The sequence below is a fragment of the Etheostoma spectabile genome, chromosome 1, assembly GCF_008692095.1.
Source record: "Etheostoma spectabile isolate EspeVRDwgs_2016 chromosome 1, UIUC_Espe_1.0, whole genome shotgun sequence".
Lineage (NCBI taxonomy): Eukaryota > Metazoa > Chordata > Actinopteri > Perciformes > Percidae > Etheostoma > Etheostoma spectabile.
The window spans coordinates 25,030,570-25,046,023 of NC_045733.1; the positions used below are offsets into that span (position 1 = coordinate 25,030,570).

The following is a 15,454-nucleotide window of genomic DNA, read 5'->3' on the forward strand; positions in this document are numbered from 1 at the left end:
TTCCACTAAAGGCCAAAATGGTCTCCTTAGCCCCTCCCCCCACAAGAGAGAGACGTGCACGATAGAGCATGTGTGTGTGTGGGGGGGGGGAACCTGTCTGCGACTCATGTGCAGGAAAGAGGGAGGGGAGGACTATGGGACTATGAAATGGATGTGCATGAGCAATGATTGACACCCTTCCTGGCCCTGATTGGTGCATCTGAAATGGGCGTGATTGATTTTTTTCAAATCAAACTACAGGCTGTAGAAGGTGCCAGAGGAGGCAGATTTCTTCTTTTTTTTAAATGACCTGCTTCATATAGTTCTACTCGAACATAGAGTTAGTTTCATCAAATACGGCAACAAGTTAGTTTTACAAGGCTTGCCTACTGCACCTTTAACTCTCAGCATGAAAGTGAATAATCATATTCCACAAAATGTCTTATGCCCTTCAACATAAGCACAAAAATGTGTTGGAGGAGTGGAATCAAATCTATATTGTATGCAGCAAATCAAAACCAACCAATGTCAGTAACATATTAGCTCATTTATCAGTATTATAGAATCTGAGCCAACTGGTCGATAAAAGGAGGAGGAAGCAAGGCAAAAGGCTGAACTCCTTAAAGCTTCTCTAAATTCCTTCAGTCTGAATCTGGGTTTACACTTGTGTTGCTGATGGAAGGCAAAGCAGTGAGAGTCGGGCTCTGGATGCAGCAGTTAAGCCGCAGGCTATCAATCAACTCCAGCTGATTCGGAATGCAGCCCACCGTGTGCTGGGATGTGACCCAGGGTGAAGGAGGAAAAGTCAGCTATTTCTTGTTGTCTCAGTGTGGGCACCAACAAGTTAATCACAGAGATGCACAGCCTCTTTCCTCAGGGCTCAGAGCCTTGACGGCCTCCTCAGTGTTGTGTCTGAGGCGGGCGACAGGCTGGACAAACAGATCGGCTGAAGCTGGATAATAAGGCACGCTCCTCTCCAGCCAAGAGTCCTACCTGCCAAACACACACATAAGCTACAATAAAAAAGTGTTGCAATAATAGGCAATTGGCCTTTTTGTTGTTGAACTGCAGATTACAAAAAATTGTGAAAAAGTCCACTCTGGTTCTTGATTTCTAATATTGAAAACTATCCAGGCTGCAACATCATGATCGACCACAGACTCAATAGGTCACACCATGGTATCTACTTTAGCCCTCCTGCTTCTCTTAAGAAGGGATGAGGATTGATTCAGCTATTTATCACAAACCTGACATCTATGAGAGCAGCGCTCGCCAACCCACCATGACAAATATCTGACTCAAACACACTCAGTGGAGAATATGAGCTGTCCATAACAGACTGTGTCCCATCAATAGCAGTCCTCTCACTGAAACAAATGATCTTCACTCATTCAACCTTGAAGGAAATGAGCTACAGAGATTTTAAGAGCAGGAATGAGTGTAATAATGGAGAACCGACTGCTGTTACAAGCAGACAGGAGTTTTTGACTGTCATCAGAGCTTTAAAAAACAATAGCCTGAAGTTACAAGAGTGCTCTAGTACCATCTAGTGGTGATGCGTGCATGCACGCACGCACACAAGAGTGAGTACAGTGGAAAGCCAAGTGGTGAGAAATGACAGAAGGAAATCTATTTGTACTGAAATTTGTGGATAAAATCTGTGCATCCCACTCATCCAGCCCAGTACCTTTTTCAGCCCTTGCCAACAGGAAGTTGCTATAAATCACTGCACCACACAAACTGGTTCAATGTTATATTTTTAACCACTGCAACCTGCACGTTTTCCCCATCGACTATGCCCTCTGGGCAAACTGCATTGGTTGTTACTGTAAAAAATTCCAGAAAGTCCATGTTGCCTTTGCTTATCATTAACCATGCCTATAACTGTAATGGTTTCTGTTTGTTTTGTTTTCTGTTATCGTGTTTATTCTGCTTCCTGTTGTACTCTGTGTCCTCCCTTGTCACCATGACCTGGATGACTGAGAACCTTCATGGACTAGTTGTTCCTGGTGTTTTGTGGTCAGAGGTTTAAGGTGATGTGTGCTATGGCCATTTTCTGCATTTTATGTTGTTAAACAATATGAATATGTGATGGTATTGATGGGGACCATGCTGCCACACACACCGTTAACAAATCACAACTGCTTTACTGCATGGTCATTTAAGTGTTTTTTTCCCCCCAGTTCCTGGGGCAAAAAGGGCAAGGGTGGTTGTCTCCCAGGAGGTTGACAGCAGCTCTGGATAAAAACTGAAACCTGAATCTTCTGGCAGAGAACACCATCTACTGGAAATCACAAGAAATACATTTCCTGGAAAGCCAGGACCCATGTGGAACATCTGTAGCTCTGGAAATTAATTGTAGATTGGTAGGTAACGTAATGCATGTGTGATGTGCATTTCACTGCTACCAGAGAGTTTAGGTGCCAGAATCAATTAGCCAATTAATACTTTTAATTGTTCCTATACAGGGGTGATACTTTTTAATTCAATAGCAGGGAAATAGTTTTACTTTTCCTAATGAACAATTTTCATTTGAACAGAATAAAAAGATATTTCATAAAATTCTTTATTTATAAACTTGATGCAAGTTTACAAATTACTTTACATGGTCAAAATCACCCTTGCCATGGAAAAAAATGAAACCAAACCAAAGCATGCTAACAGTGCATAACTTTATAACCCGGCCACTGCAGTCAATGAAGCAAGGTAAAGAACCCAGAACCAGGCTAATTCAGAACTCAGACCAATATGTCACTCGCCAAAGCAGAGAAATGTTGTCAGACAACAGGAGCTGGTATGAGAGAAGCTGTCATTCAGTACACAACAGACTGAAGTACACCATTATTTCAGGTTAAAGATGTGGGCTTACAATTGTTCTGATGGCACACAAATCTGAACTGCTACTTTTGTTGGGAATCCTGGCATTTTTAAAGGTAATCCAAGCAGGTAGGATGTCTTGTAAGTCCATGCGTCTCTCTTAGTATCTGGCCTGGTTCAATAAGCGGCACACAGGGAAAAATGATCCTGTGCACTGATGTAGGAAACCACGAGTCAAGTAAACACGTAATGAAAAACGGATACATCTAGTCTTTTTTATCACCCTACCCCACCACTCGCTGCCTTCAGTAGCTTGGGGAAAAACACCCATTGATATATTGACATGCAAAATACAGCAATATCAAAGAGACGGGGTAGATGTGTTCTGAATACCTCACCAAGAGCGAGTTAATCTGAAGGTGGGAACAAATCCCTGCTCCACACATCTAATCATTTCAAAAAACTTGCCAAATTATTGAACCTCAACAGTATTCAGAAAATCTAAGTGTGTGCAAATCAGCGAAAACAGCGAAACACACTGCAGTGTCTATTGGTAAAATGGATGCGTCATTTTAAAATGGCCCAAAAAAAGATTGACACATTCATCTCCATCTTGCATTTCATGGCGATATTCTGAAGCAATCCTTTGCAAAGTCGAATGTGCAGTATGTATTCCTGAGTTTGATTCTCCAGAGAATGCAGGGGTGGGCTCGACAGTGACCAGAATGAAGGGATTAGTACATTGCCAATGGCATCACAACAACTAACAATCATGCCAATGATCCATAGTCATGTTGGGATTTTGCTTGCGGTGAAACAAGAACGGAGGGTGACACTTGTTACACATATCCTGCAAGTCTAAGCAGATGTCAGACATGTTGAATATGAATAGGCTGTATGTTTAATAACCCAACTCTACTGGTTTTGAATATGTTGGTGTTGTGACTGAGGTTAGTATTACTGAGAAAATTCTATATCAACTAAAAAATGAGGAAAGACTGTATGAATTAGCATAACTAAGCTTTCTATGCTGGTTTTCAGGACAATATACTTAAAACAATGCAAGTAACCACACAATAGAACACCCACAACAAACGTGTAACTGCATTAATTGGAATGCTCCACAGTTTTCTGCATATTATTCACATTACATCAAAGACCCAGCACGCTGAGGGGTACAGCTGTGCTGGGAGTGGTTATGAATAGCAACCAGAGAGGTGGTAATGGGAAGAACTGGGTCCCTACAAATATTTATCAAATCTACACAAATATTCTGGAAATGGAACAGACTCCAGTCAAACTTCCCAGGTGTGAAGCCAGAAGGTATATGGTTGAGACTATTGCTGTGAATGTGAAACTCTGACTGCATTTTTAAACCAGCCACGAGGTCAAGAAAAAGTCAGAAGGTAAAAGGTCACTTTTCTTTTTCCCCCCAGACTGTTACGACTGCAGGATTGGCAAAGTGCTCAGGATGTGAATCAGCTACAAGAACAAAGCAGGTGACTACACTGTTAAGCTGTTAAGACTAACTTTCTTCAGTACAACAGAACTCCACAAGACTGTGTCTTCACTGCATTGCCTTACTGAGGTTCATCTGGTTTGAGTGATTGGATATGAATAGCCAAACCCCTGGAATGCCAGAAACAGCGTGCCTACTATTATTGTTTGGCCATTGTAGAGGTGCCATCAAATAAGGGGAATGGTACTGTCGGTGTTGTCAATAACATGAGGACTACAAATCAATATTTATAAAAAAAATAAAATAGACCAGAACCGCAGTAGTCATTAAGCTTACAGAAGACCATGGTGTACTTTTGTCTCCTTCTACAAGAGTATCCATGAAGCAACGTTTTCTTATTCTAAAGGAGTCTTGAGAATTTGCAGTCCCCTTGCTGCTAATAGACAAGGGTAAATAGTAATACAGTCTTTGCCCAGCCAAAGACCCAGACAAGGTTACATTATATAAACAATTAAATCCTTTTGCAGAAATACAAATTTACATGTTTACACGTGGAGTTAAAATCAACTACATTACAGTGTGATCCAAACACGCCCCTGCTTTGCCTGGTCATTTCTTGGGTTGCCAACCTAGGACACACCAAACCTCTCCTGCAAGGAGTTGTCCAGTTGCTGGTTGTGATGATGACAGTGGTCTCCCAACTTTGGAGCTCAGCAGTTGGTGTTCTTCATTATGGGGTATCCCACCCAGGCTGCAGAAGTCTCTATATCTTCCTCCCCACCTGAGGACTTCAAGCTTTGAAAAGATAAGAGGTTTGAAAGCAAGCTAGCCTCAGAAACATGTTATTCCAGAGGAGGGATCTTGGCATTGCAAAGATAATACATGAGCACAATATTACAGAGGCCGTCCATGGAGAGAAAAGGTAGTGGTTCTTCCACCACCAGCATTTAAATGTCTTTCCCAGCCACCGCCGCATCATCATATCAGGAAATGTCACATGCCATTCTTGGATCCAGTCTGTGGCCAGAGAGGCAGAGTCTGGCGACCGGAGCATCAGACAGCCACTGCTGGCGGATGAAGCCATGCTGCATCTTTCAACTCACAGCCAGCGAGTAACCTTGGAATGCTCAACGCCAAAACCAAAGGGTGAGTTTGTGTGACATTTAGTCCACCGGTTTCCTGGAGTATGGGATGATGTCGCAATGGAAAAATTAGATTGTATCAAACAGATGTACAGAAAGATAAATATTGAGGAGAGGACACCCTTGCGGGTAGGTGATGAGCTTGGATGTAAATTTCAGGTAAGTGTGTGTGTGTGTGTGTGTGTGTGTGTGTGTGTGTGTGTGTGTGTGTGTGTGTGTGTGTGTGTGTGTGTGTGTTTATGTACTAGTTTCTGGGTGGGCACTGAATGAAGAATTTGGTTTGAAGTTCAAACTCTCATGTAAAGAACACAATGGTTTGCAGGATAAAAAAAATATATTGGTCGCAAGGAAAAAGTAAATCAAAGACGTGGTCCCAGTGCAGGAAAGGCAGGAGTCTGTTCTAGCCGTCCTCCTTAGGGGGTGTGTACCAGCCTAAGGGAAAAACAAAAACAAAAAATAACATAGAATACAAACAAACAGTCTAAAGTCAACAGGGGTTAGTGAAGCTAGATAACAAAAAAAGATTTACTAGACATTTTGAGCGTGCATCGTAGTACAGGACCCAGATCTCCGCCACCAAAAGTATTAGGGTTGTAACCCTACTACAAGACAATTAGGCATGTGTTACTTTATCTGCCTCATTGTCCAGTACTAGGGCTAGACAGTACATCGACGTTTTTAAGATACATCACTATATTTTCAAACAAGACATGGCATCAGCCATTACGGTTTATATCGATATAGATTGATGTTGATGTTGTTATACACACATTTCTTCCGTAAAGCCGTGTCTGTGTTTGCATTTCTCATCTCGCTGGGCAACCCTGCCCCCACTTTGATGAACATGTGTTGCAGCTGTACATTTAACACATTAAACAGCAATATAAATCCTGTCTTTGCATTTTTTTTGTTTCAAATAAAAGTGTCTTCTGACATCTCACATGTGGCTCTGACTTCAGCACACTTTGTAGAAAATTCCAAGATATATACTGTATTTTGTATCACTGTCAGCGGAACAAAATACAGAGATGTATCATTTCTGGTCCAATGCCCTGGCTTGTACATACGTTACCAACCATGTCTGGTAAGAGAACCAAAAAATTGGGAAATATGGTTCATATGGACATATGGAGCAGCAGGATGCAAAAATCAATTTACACAACATCAATCCGCTCATCTTGTTTCTACTGTTTCTGACTGCACTGATGGCTGAAACAAAGCCAGGAGCAGTGCCGTGGTTTTATTAGAACAAACCAAAACTGATGAGGATTGCCTTTGCCAAAACGGCACACCAAATTGATCCTGCAGCACAGATGTTTCTCTATTTATTTCAGATTTCAGTTTTTATTTCTTTCAGCTTCAACTTTCACATTCCACTGCAATTAAATATAGCTCAATGTAGCCTGACAGAGTAAAAGAAATTTACATATTTTCACTGGAACTTCTGGTTTTAAAATGCAGCGTGGTGTTTTAACAGAGGTCAAGGACAACAACAAAAATCTGCATTAATGGTCATCTTTGAGCAACAGACCTAGCAATGCTGCTGCTTGAATAAAATTAACATTTAAATTTAACTATTGATTATTATCTTTGCTGATTCTATATAATTTGATATTCAACTGAATATTAATATTAATTAATGACTGGGCATATCATTCCTTTAGTTGGCTCTGCAGAAACAACCAAATATCAATTATTATGTTCAAATTCAAACATCACAAAGCATTCAGTTCATATGCAAAAATGTGACACATGCATGTGAAATCATTGAACCTGAACGTGACATTTTGGTAAACAGCAGGTTATATAAGTAATTGTAATAGTTATTAAGACCATTGTTTAGAACATTTGTCATCTGCAATGATAGAATAGTGTGTAACAAAGGTACCTTCGCACTACAACTACTTCCCTGACAGTGTATAAGCAACACTTACATCTTTCATGTTAGTAAATATTAATTAAGAATACCAGCACTAAACAATTGTTGTTAAACTTCATATCTCTCATAATGCAGTTTAGTTCATATTAGCAGGAATGTTTAAAATACACATAGACAATAGAGTCCAATTTGTCTTACTTTCGGAAGTTGGTTTGAAAGTAAAATTTGTTTTGTTTAAGTTTGTTTTTAACATTAAAGCATGTAAACATGTTCTTGCAGAAACCCAAAATACAAGTATGAACATGAATGCATTATATGTCTCCTTTAAACACTTACATTTGTAACAAAAACTTGCTAGAACCTAGCTGGTGTCTTTGAGGCTCAGATAGACTCCAATAAGACCCCCAAAAAATAAGCTGTGCGCTACTGAGAGTAAACATTAAATGTGAAAATAGTGAGAGCACAGCCAAAGTGACATGGTTATGGTTTAAGTATAAATTTATATGCAAAGAAACGGCCCTGAATCACATGCATGTTATACTTAAAGTTTGTATGTGTATTGCTGTGTTCTATATCCTGCTAGCTACTATGCGAGTTTTACAAATGGAGTGTATTAATGTGGACTACAGGCATATAAATGTTGTCCATGTTTGGTGCATACACACCATTAGAAGCTGTAATTGGCCTAAGCTTTAATGCATTGGAGGGATTTGGTTTCAGTAAACAAGGTTAGTTATGCACTCTGTATAACACCTGAGACAAAAACACTCACCGTTCTTTTCATGGATCTGAACAAGGGATTTGTAGGACTGCTGTGCTCTGGCAAGATTATACTGGTTCTGCATTAAAAAAGAAAAGAAAATCAACCTTTGGTGTGGACTGGATTTATGATGACAGTACAGAACAGGAAACAGCAATGACAGCTGTTTTCTACAGGCAAAAAAGAGCTTCTCTCTAGCTCCAATTTCAAGAACAAAACCCAGTGTGCAGTGCAAGATAACCAACCTGCATTCTTCACTTGTTAGACCATTCATACAGGATTGCTTTCACACAAACCTGGCCATCACCATTCACTATATAGAATTACACAAAACTTTGTACAAAATCTATTTTTAACTTTTTAAAGGATCCATTGGAACACTGGATCTAGTTTTATGTGTAGAGAAGGCTAATTTGTCCTGGATTCTGGGTAGATGGAGACCTTTTTCAAACTTAAACAACATGGCTGACTATTCAAACCACTCAGCTCCCTTCACTTTAGCAAAATAAATTCAGGAAGAAATCAACAGTTACGAGGACATTTTACAAGGAAAATTCAACAGGAAAGAAAACTTCCACTATACCTTTGCTAACTCGTGCATCAAGCTCAGGATCCTAAGAAAGTTAGCCTCGGTTTGTAGGTATAATATGCTAATAATAATAATTTATACTTGATTAATCTCGCAAGGGAAATTACAAAGTTATCACTCAGTTGTTAGAATACACATTTGACACAGGCCTGAAATACACACACATACATGCACTAATGGAAAGGTGTCCGAGTGAGGTTGTAACTGTCGATGGACAGGCGCCCCAGGCAGTTGGGGGTTCGGTGCCTTGCTCAAGAGCACCTTGTACAATAACTTGTTTACGAAGAAGGAGGTTCAGCCACATTTTTCAGTCATCCTTTTCAAGTGCGTCTAAAACCCATATGCTTCCATTTTAATCAATACAGCTGTCTGCCCAGGCCACATCATGGCTCGTATTTCACTCACATTTTACGTGCAAAACTGCAAACCAAAGCATGTTTTTATGCATCTAGTCTATCATCCTCAATTTTATACAAGCACATTCAGTGGTTGTGTGTTGGGCACTGAGCACTTCAAAAACGTGGATGACCTAAACTCAACACTCTGCCTGAACGCATCCTGTGTAGACACAGAGGGAAGACTGATGCCCTGCTTACGTGCTGATTTCACTGTGTGGGCTGTGTAGAAATTGTGTAAGATTGTGGCAATTCTATAAGGAAACGGAAGAAGAAAAAAAAAAGTTCACATTTTCATACTAAACTGAAGTGGTTTCAGATTAAGTGCTTAACCCTGACTGAGACAGGTCCGGACTACAGGCTGTCTAACATGTGTTGACTATTTTCCCCACTGACAGCAAACACCGGTTTATCTTGGGTTACTGTGTTAATCTATTTGTGGTATGAGGGTAAAGATCATCTTCAAACAGTCCTCATGAATGACTTATTTCAGTACTGGTTAAGCTTTAATATAGCTATAGTGTATAATTTGAACATGTTCCTTAAAATTACACTCCTATAACAAGCATTTTAACATACTCCTGTCAGGCCTTGAGAGGGGTTAACATTTTTGGTTGACAAAAATACAAGCTCTTTTTACATTCCAAGACAGGACTGTCTTTACCTTTAATCTGCCCCGCCGTCTATGTGAAAGTTACAAAGACAGAATGGGGGGAAACAGAGTTGTTGCACCTTTAAGCTAGCAATGGAGGTAGTCACAGATCCGAACCAACGTCGGTGTGAAAGGGACAGCCTGCATGGCAGGACTACATGCAGTGTGATACGTGAGTCGATGCACAGGCAGATTAAAGTGTTTCTGAGTAGGCAAAGTTATTAATATCTTACAGAAACATTGGATGCAATGGTCCTCCTACTCCTCAATTCGTTCTCTCCCTCTCTCAAACACACATGCAGATGTCTTTGTCCCGTAGTAGAGTACTATATACTATGAAGCATAAAGTTCGCAAGTTGCGGGTTGGGTTCACGTAGTTGATTATTACGGATCGGCTTGCTCACGCAATACACCAACGCTGTTGTGTTACACACAAGTGTGTTCTCCAAGTGGAAAAAAAGAGAATTTTAGATGCTGTTGTAACAAGCACTCAGTAGTCAGCTAATTAAAGTATCTCTTGCATTAGAACAGTGCAAAAGTTCAAATGAAAAAAAAACATTTTGCATTCCCAGAATTTTTCTGATTGGGGGAAGCATGAAAGCTAAACACAAAACTAAAAAAGTGAGAAAAATCAACTAATTTAAGCTATGATAATTTAAAATATATGACATGCTAAATGGAATTTCTATGAGGTTCAGAGAGGGGCTTAAATATATATGTTTTCTTGGGACTTAACTTTTCAAACACTCAGAAAAGCCGCTAGCCAGATTAGGTTTCATTAAGAAAACATGACAAGTACAAGTGACAACACAAAAAGATAAACATCTATCTTGGCCATCCCATCCCATTCCAATTGCAATACAAAAACTAGTACATAACTAGAAACAGGAAAACAGGAGATTCTCACACAGCACAACAGGCGCCTTTAAAAGGCCCCTGTGTCAAAGCACTGTCATCGTGGTCCACATCATCATTATCAAAAGGACATTTCCTGACTTGAAAAGAAACCTCTAGTGCTTACTTTATTGGCTCCAAACTGCACTCTGGCTTTTCCTTTGACTAAAGTGGCATTGATCTGCATGATGACAGACTCAATGGAATAGGCACTGCTCCATCCCTGCAATCAGGAAACCCAATATCAGAAATAGTACTGTAGGTTTTAAAAGTGTAAAGCAGATGCAGATATATGCAGATTTATGCAGTGCAAATTCACATTAATGTATGGCTTTAAACAAATACATTTGGCCTACCTGTTTGGTGAGGAGTTCCATGCACAGGGCACCTCCTCCAAGAACATAACTAAAGCAAGGACAGAAAACAATTATCAGAGAAAGGGCTATGAGAACAACACAATGAGGTCCTCTTTCAATAAGACACTTTTAAATCACTTTCTCCACAAACTCAGCCTCAACTATAAAATAGTCAACAGGGAAGGAAGAAACAGTGAAAAGTGTACCAGCTAAAACTCACCCTCCAGAAAGCACAGGAGAAACCACGCGGACAAACGGTGGATCAAAGGGGAAATTATCCTGTAGAGCAGGACCAGCAAAAATGGTCAATCTACAGACTTCAGACTCCAAAATAGTGCTTCATTTTTATTAATGCAGAGTAAAGTGTACTCACTTTATATGAGAAGTTTAGTAAAATGTAATCCATTCCTTCCTTCTCCTTTAGGACTTGTAAATCACTGTGTAAGGGGCTATCTGGATCCACCCTGTTGGTCAGTAAATTATGCAATCAATCTGTTTATGTTGACCTAGAGAACGATAATGTGTGACACAAGATCCCAGTTACTTACGTCCTTAGTTTGACGTGCCATTCATACAGGCTGTCGTTAACAAGCTCAACTGAATAAATGCCTGCAACAGAAATTGATTAGATATGAGTTCTAAGATGTCTCCCAATGCAAGGTCTTGTAAAAACTGTAATGATTTAATCTCCCCTTTCATTTTATAAACTGAAAGGTAATACAGTGAGGCAATGCATGAAATGTACTGTAACTTGTAGCTCCACTACATCATATCACTGTCAGTTAATTCTGCCTTGTTCAATTGTGAAACAGTTATATACAAAAAAAAATGTCAAACATCAAAATGGTCTTACTTAATTTTTTTTAAATGTGTTTTTTTCCCCTAAGGAATGCCATTTTTCCTTCGTTAATCTCTCACCAAAATACAACCTAGTGTCTTTTTGTAAATGTAATCGAGTACCCGAGTCAAACTTTCAATTAAAAGCATAATTAGGACGGAAGCGCCACTTTTAAGATTTACCGTATTATTGTTTATCGGTCAAGTGGCCTTTTGAATGGGAGAGCTAGGGGCACTTCAATGATAGCATTAAAATCACTATTTTTAAAACACTAAGGAGGCTTGACACAAAATGAAACTTTGCTCCAAGTATCACCAGGGGCTCTACACATGAACTCGAGCATTAAGAACATTGTTTGAGTACACAGAGTTTTCTAAAAAGAAACTCTCTGTAGCTGTTGACTCTGTCCGCCATCTTGTCAGTCAGAAAGTGTTATCCGAATATGAATGAACGGACTCCATAGTTGGAAATGTCATTCTTACATGAGGCTCCTTTTTCAACTACAAGGTCATTATTGTTTTTCAACAACAAAACAACAAATTATCCGTGCATTTATATGATACTAAGCTTTGTAAGCTTTCCATCTTTACTCTCTTCCCACTATTTGTCTATTTTTGACTTGCTAGATAAACGGTGACCGGAAAAACCAACAGCTACAGTGAGTTTCTTTTTAGTAAACTCTGTGTACACAATGCTTACACAATGTGTAGAGCCCCTGGTGATACTTTGAGGAAAGTTTCATGTTGTGCAGAGCCTTCTTAGTGTTTTAAAAATAGCAATTTTTATGTGATCATAGAAGTGTCTCTAGCGCTCCCCTTCAAAAGGCCATTTAACCAAAAAATGATAGTACGGTAAATATTTAAAAAGTGACGCTTCCATCCTAATTATGCTTTTAAATGAAAGTTTGACTCGGGTAAATTAACAAAAAGACCCTTGTTTGCATTTTGTCAAGAGTTATGCTGTGCAAGACGTGTCTATGTGCTTATAGCCATTTCTAAAGCATACAAGAGATGGTTGCAAATTACATTAAAAGGTATTGCCACCACATTGACAAGAGGGTGGAGCTGACTTCACATGGACAGGTGTTAGGCACCATTTAAATTCTGCACAACTAAACTTACTTTCAAATGTTAATTTATGATTGTGTCAACATCATTGTTCTTTTATTACAATGCTTGATGATCATCAATACTTATCAAATCACATAAAGCGGTTAGAATTGATGGTGATTGTGTGTGAGGGTTTGTAGGATTATGTTACTTCCGGGAAGTTTGTAATTGTTCTTTTCACTCAGATCGGCATCAAAAGAGCAGAACATTGTACAGAGTGCATACCAGTCTTGTAACTCTGAGACCTGTAGATCTCTCTCAGCTCCTTCATCAGGCGGTCGGAGGCTTGCACTGAACCAGACACGGCTCCCTGAAAAATTCAAACGACAACGGTAACAATAAAGACAAAGAACACAGTGCTTTGCAATTCACCGTGAAGGTAAACCTGTCATCTGTACCTACAGTTGTGCTCATAAGTTTACATAAATGGAAATTGATCTTAATGCCTTAATTAAAAAGATTAGGAAAATCCAACCTTCAAGGACACCAATTTTCTTTGTGAATGAATAATGTATTGTAGTTAACTTTAGCATGGGTATGTAAACTTATGAGCACAACTGTACCAACATCAAAGAAAAAGCTTAATTCCACTTGACATCAATATTTATATTAATAGACCTTTGAGAGAATGTTTCACTGATCCTCAAAATACTTTTTACAAATGGTCAAATAAGTACATGAAAGATGTGACACTGGTTCCATAGTTTGGCTATAATTCAAAATATGTTATAAACCATAAGCATCTTAGCACCCCAAAAAATATACAGTATGTACTTACGTTCAAATGGTCCTGCCTCTGGTTCTTTCGGATCTTCTCCAGGATGGCCAGATTCTCCTTCTCGATGCCATCATCCTCGGATTTCTTCCCATCCACAGGTTCCTCTTCTTTCATTTCATAGTGGTCCAGATCCTCTATGTCCTGTTGGTTCATATTTGATATTTTAGACATTTTAAGTAGTTTCTGGTTCTCGCTCAAATGCATGCAACATAAAAAAACAGTCCAGGGATCAGACAGCGTCAAGTCAAAAGATGTGATGAATCTCTCTAGTGTCCTGGAATAACATTCACATTAGCTCAACAATATCCAGGGTGACTAGATTATAATTCAATCATGTCTAAAGACAATAAACATGTGCATGCACTGGGGGAAGATAAGGCTTGACATACCAATCAAAACTATGTAGACATTGGCATCTTTAACAATATGCTTTCCCAAACTACATACCATACTAACATGCAATACCAACAGCCTAAATATTTCTCTTTCAAATTATGCATGACTAAGATGGGAGGGAAATGTGTGTTTCATACCTGAACCAGCACAATCTTATATGAGTAATACATTAGATGTTTAGACCAAAGATTATTATTTACCTCGCCCATCTCTTCTTCCTCTTCTTCTTCAGATGTGACCTCCTCTGTCCCATGCTATACACACACATACACACAAAAGACCTTGAGTCAAGCTGATTAAAGTCATCTGAAAGAGACTCCCTAAGATGGCCAGTGTTTTTATTGGCTAGGGGTGTAACGATTCTCCAAATCCATGGTTCGGCTGGGGGGGTTAAACATCTGGGTTTTATTTAAATCAACTACAAGAAATGCAGATAAAACGCATGGAAACTGAGCTAACAGTTCAAAATCCGGGTTTCAGATGCTTTCTTTAACAATCATGTGACTGGGGTTACACCACCTGTTATTCACAATCACAGCAAGCCCCCTTGCATTCTTCTTAGCGCTCCTTCCAGGGTCTTTGACCGCATGTACCATCTGAAAGCTGCCAATGGTTGCGCTTGTGCCTGGAATGTGTCCATGCAGCCATGTCTCTGTGACAGACAGAACGCTGCCTTCATGAGACCGCGACATGGAAGACGGGACTGTGACACGAGACTGTGAATGTTTGTGATGCGAAATTTCGGTCTTGGTTTCAGAACCGTTACACCCCCTACATAAGATCAGCTTTTCTTGACCACAATCACGGGAAGGTCATCTTAGAGAACAACTTCACATGAATCAACAATGCCCTGTTATGTAGACTGATATTTCATTACTGAGCAAACATGGTTCAGAAGTGCATATTAAAACACGCTGGTTTAAGTATGCATGTTTTAGTCCTTAAAAGTAATCAAATACTGGCAACGCCATTCCATGCGGATGAATTTCACAAGAGCAAACTAGACTGCCTTGCCTTTCGGTCTGGTCCCACAGGCCCTGCAGGCAGGGGCTGGTCAAGCATCTCCACATCTGGATGTTGGGGAAGGTTGTACAGCCGACAAAGGTCACAAATGAGTTTCTTCAACTGCTGCAAAAGCTAAGAAAGACAAACCACAAAGAGGAGGGGATACAGAGTTAGATAAACCAATGCAGCTTCACAGCAATGCCACGTGGCAGACATGTGACAGAAAGACTATAGCTCGCAAGAACCGTAGATTATCTTGAATTAAGTCTAGTTTGTATTTTTGTATCCCAATATCACATATTTGCCTCAGGGCGCTTTATAATCTGTACAGCATACAACGGCCTATGTGGTTTGCTTCAGATAAGATATTTTTTTAAGATATAATTGTTTATATATATATATATAT

General features: G+C 39.6%; 1 protein-coding gene across 1 annotated transcript in view; it reads right to left on the reverse strand.

Moving 5' to 3' along the window:
- Window positions 1-4,214: 4,214 nt before the first annotated feature.
- Window positions 4,215-15,454, reverse strand: part of ube2q1 (ubiquitin-conjugating enzyme E2Q family member 1) — a 14,036-nt gene continuing 2,796 nt past the window's right edge. Inside the window, exons 3-13 of the mRNA XM_032514924.1 lie at window positions 15,058-15,180; window positions 14,244-14,297; window positions 13,648-13,788; window positions 13,095-13,179; window positions 11,471-11,531; window positions 11,296-11,386; window positions 11,143-11,201; window positions 10,923-10,971; window positions 10,694-10,789; window positions 8,049-8,115; window positions 4,215-5,829 (exon numbers count right to left, since the gene is read on the reverse strand). Of these exons, the coding sequence (XP_032370815.1) occupies window positions 5,798-5,829; window positions 8,049-8,115; window positions 10,694-10,789; window positions 10,923-10,971; window positions 11,143-11,201; window positions 11,296-11,386; window positions 11,471-11,531; window positions 13,095-13,179; window positions 13,648-13,788; window positions 14,244-14,297; window positions 15,058-15,180 (858 nt within the window). The 3' untranslated portion in view covers window positions 4,215-5,797. The remainder of the gene's footprint in view (window positions 5,830-8,048; window positions 8,116-10,693; window positions 10,790-10,922; window positions 10,972-11,142; window positions 11,202-11,295; window positions 11,387-11,470; window positions 11,532-13,094; window positions 13,180-13,647; window positions 13,789-14,243; window positions 14,298-15,057; window positions 15,181-15,454) is intronic.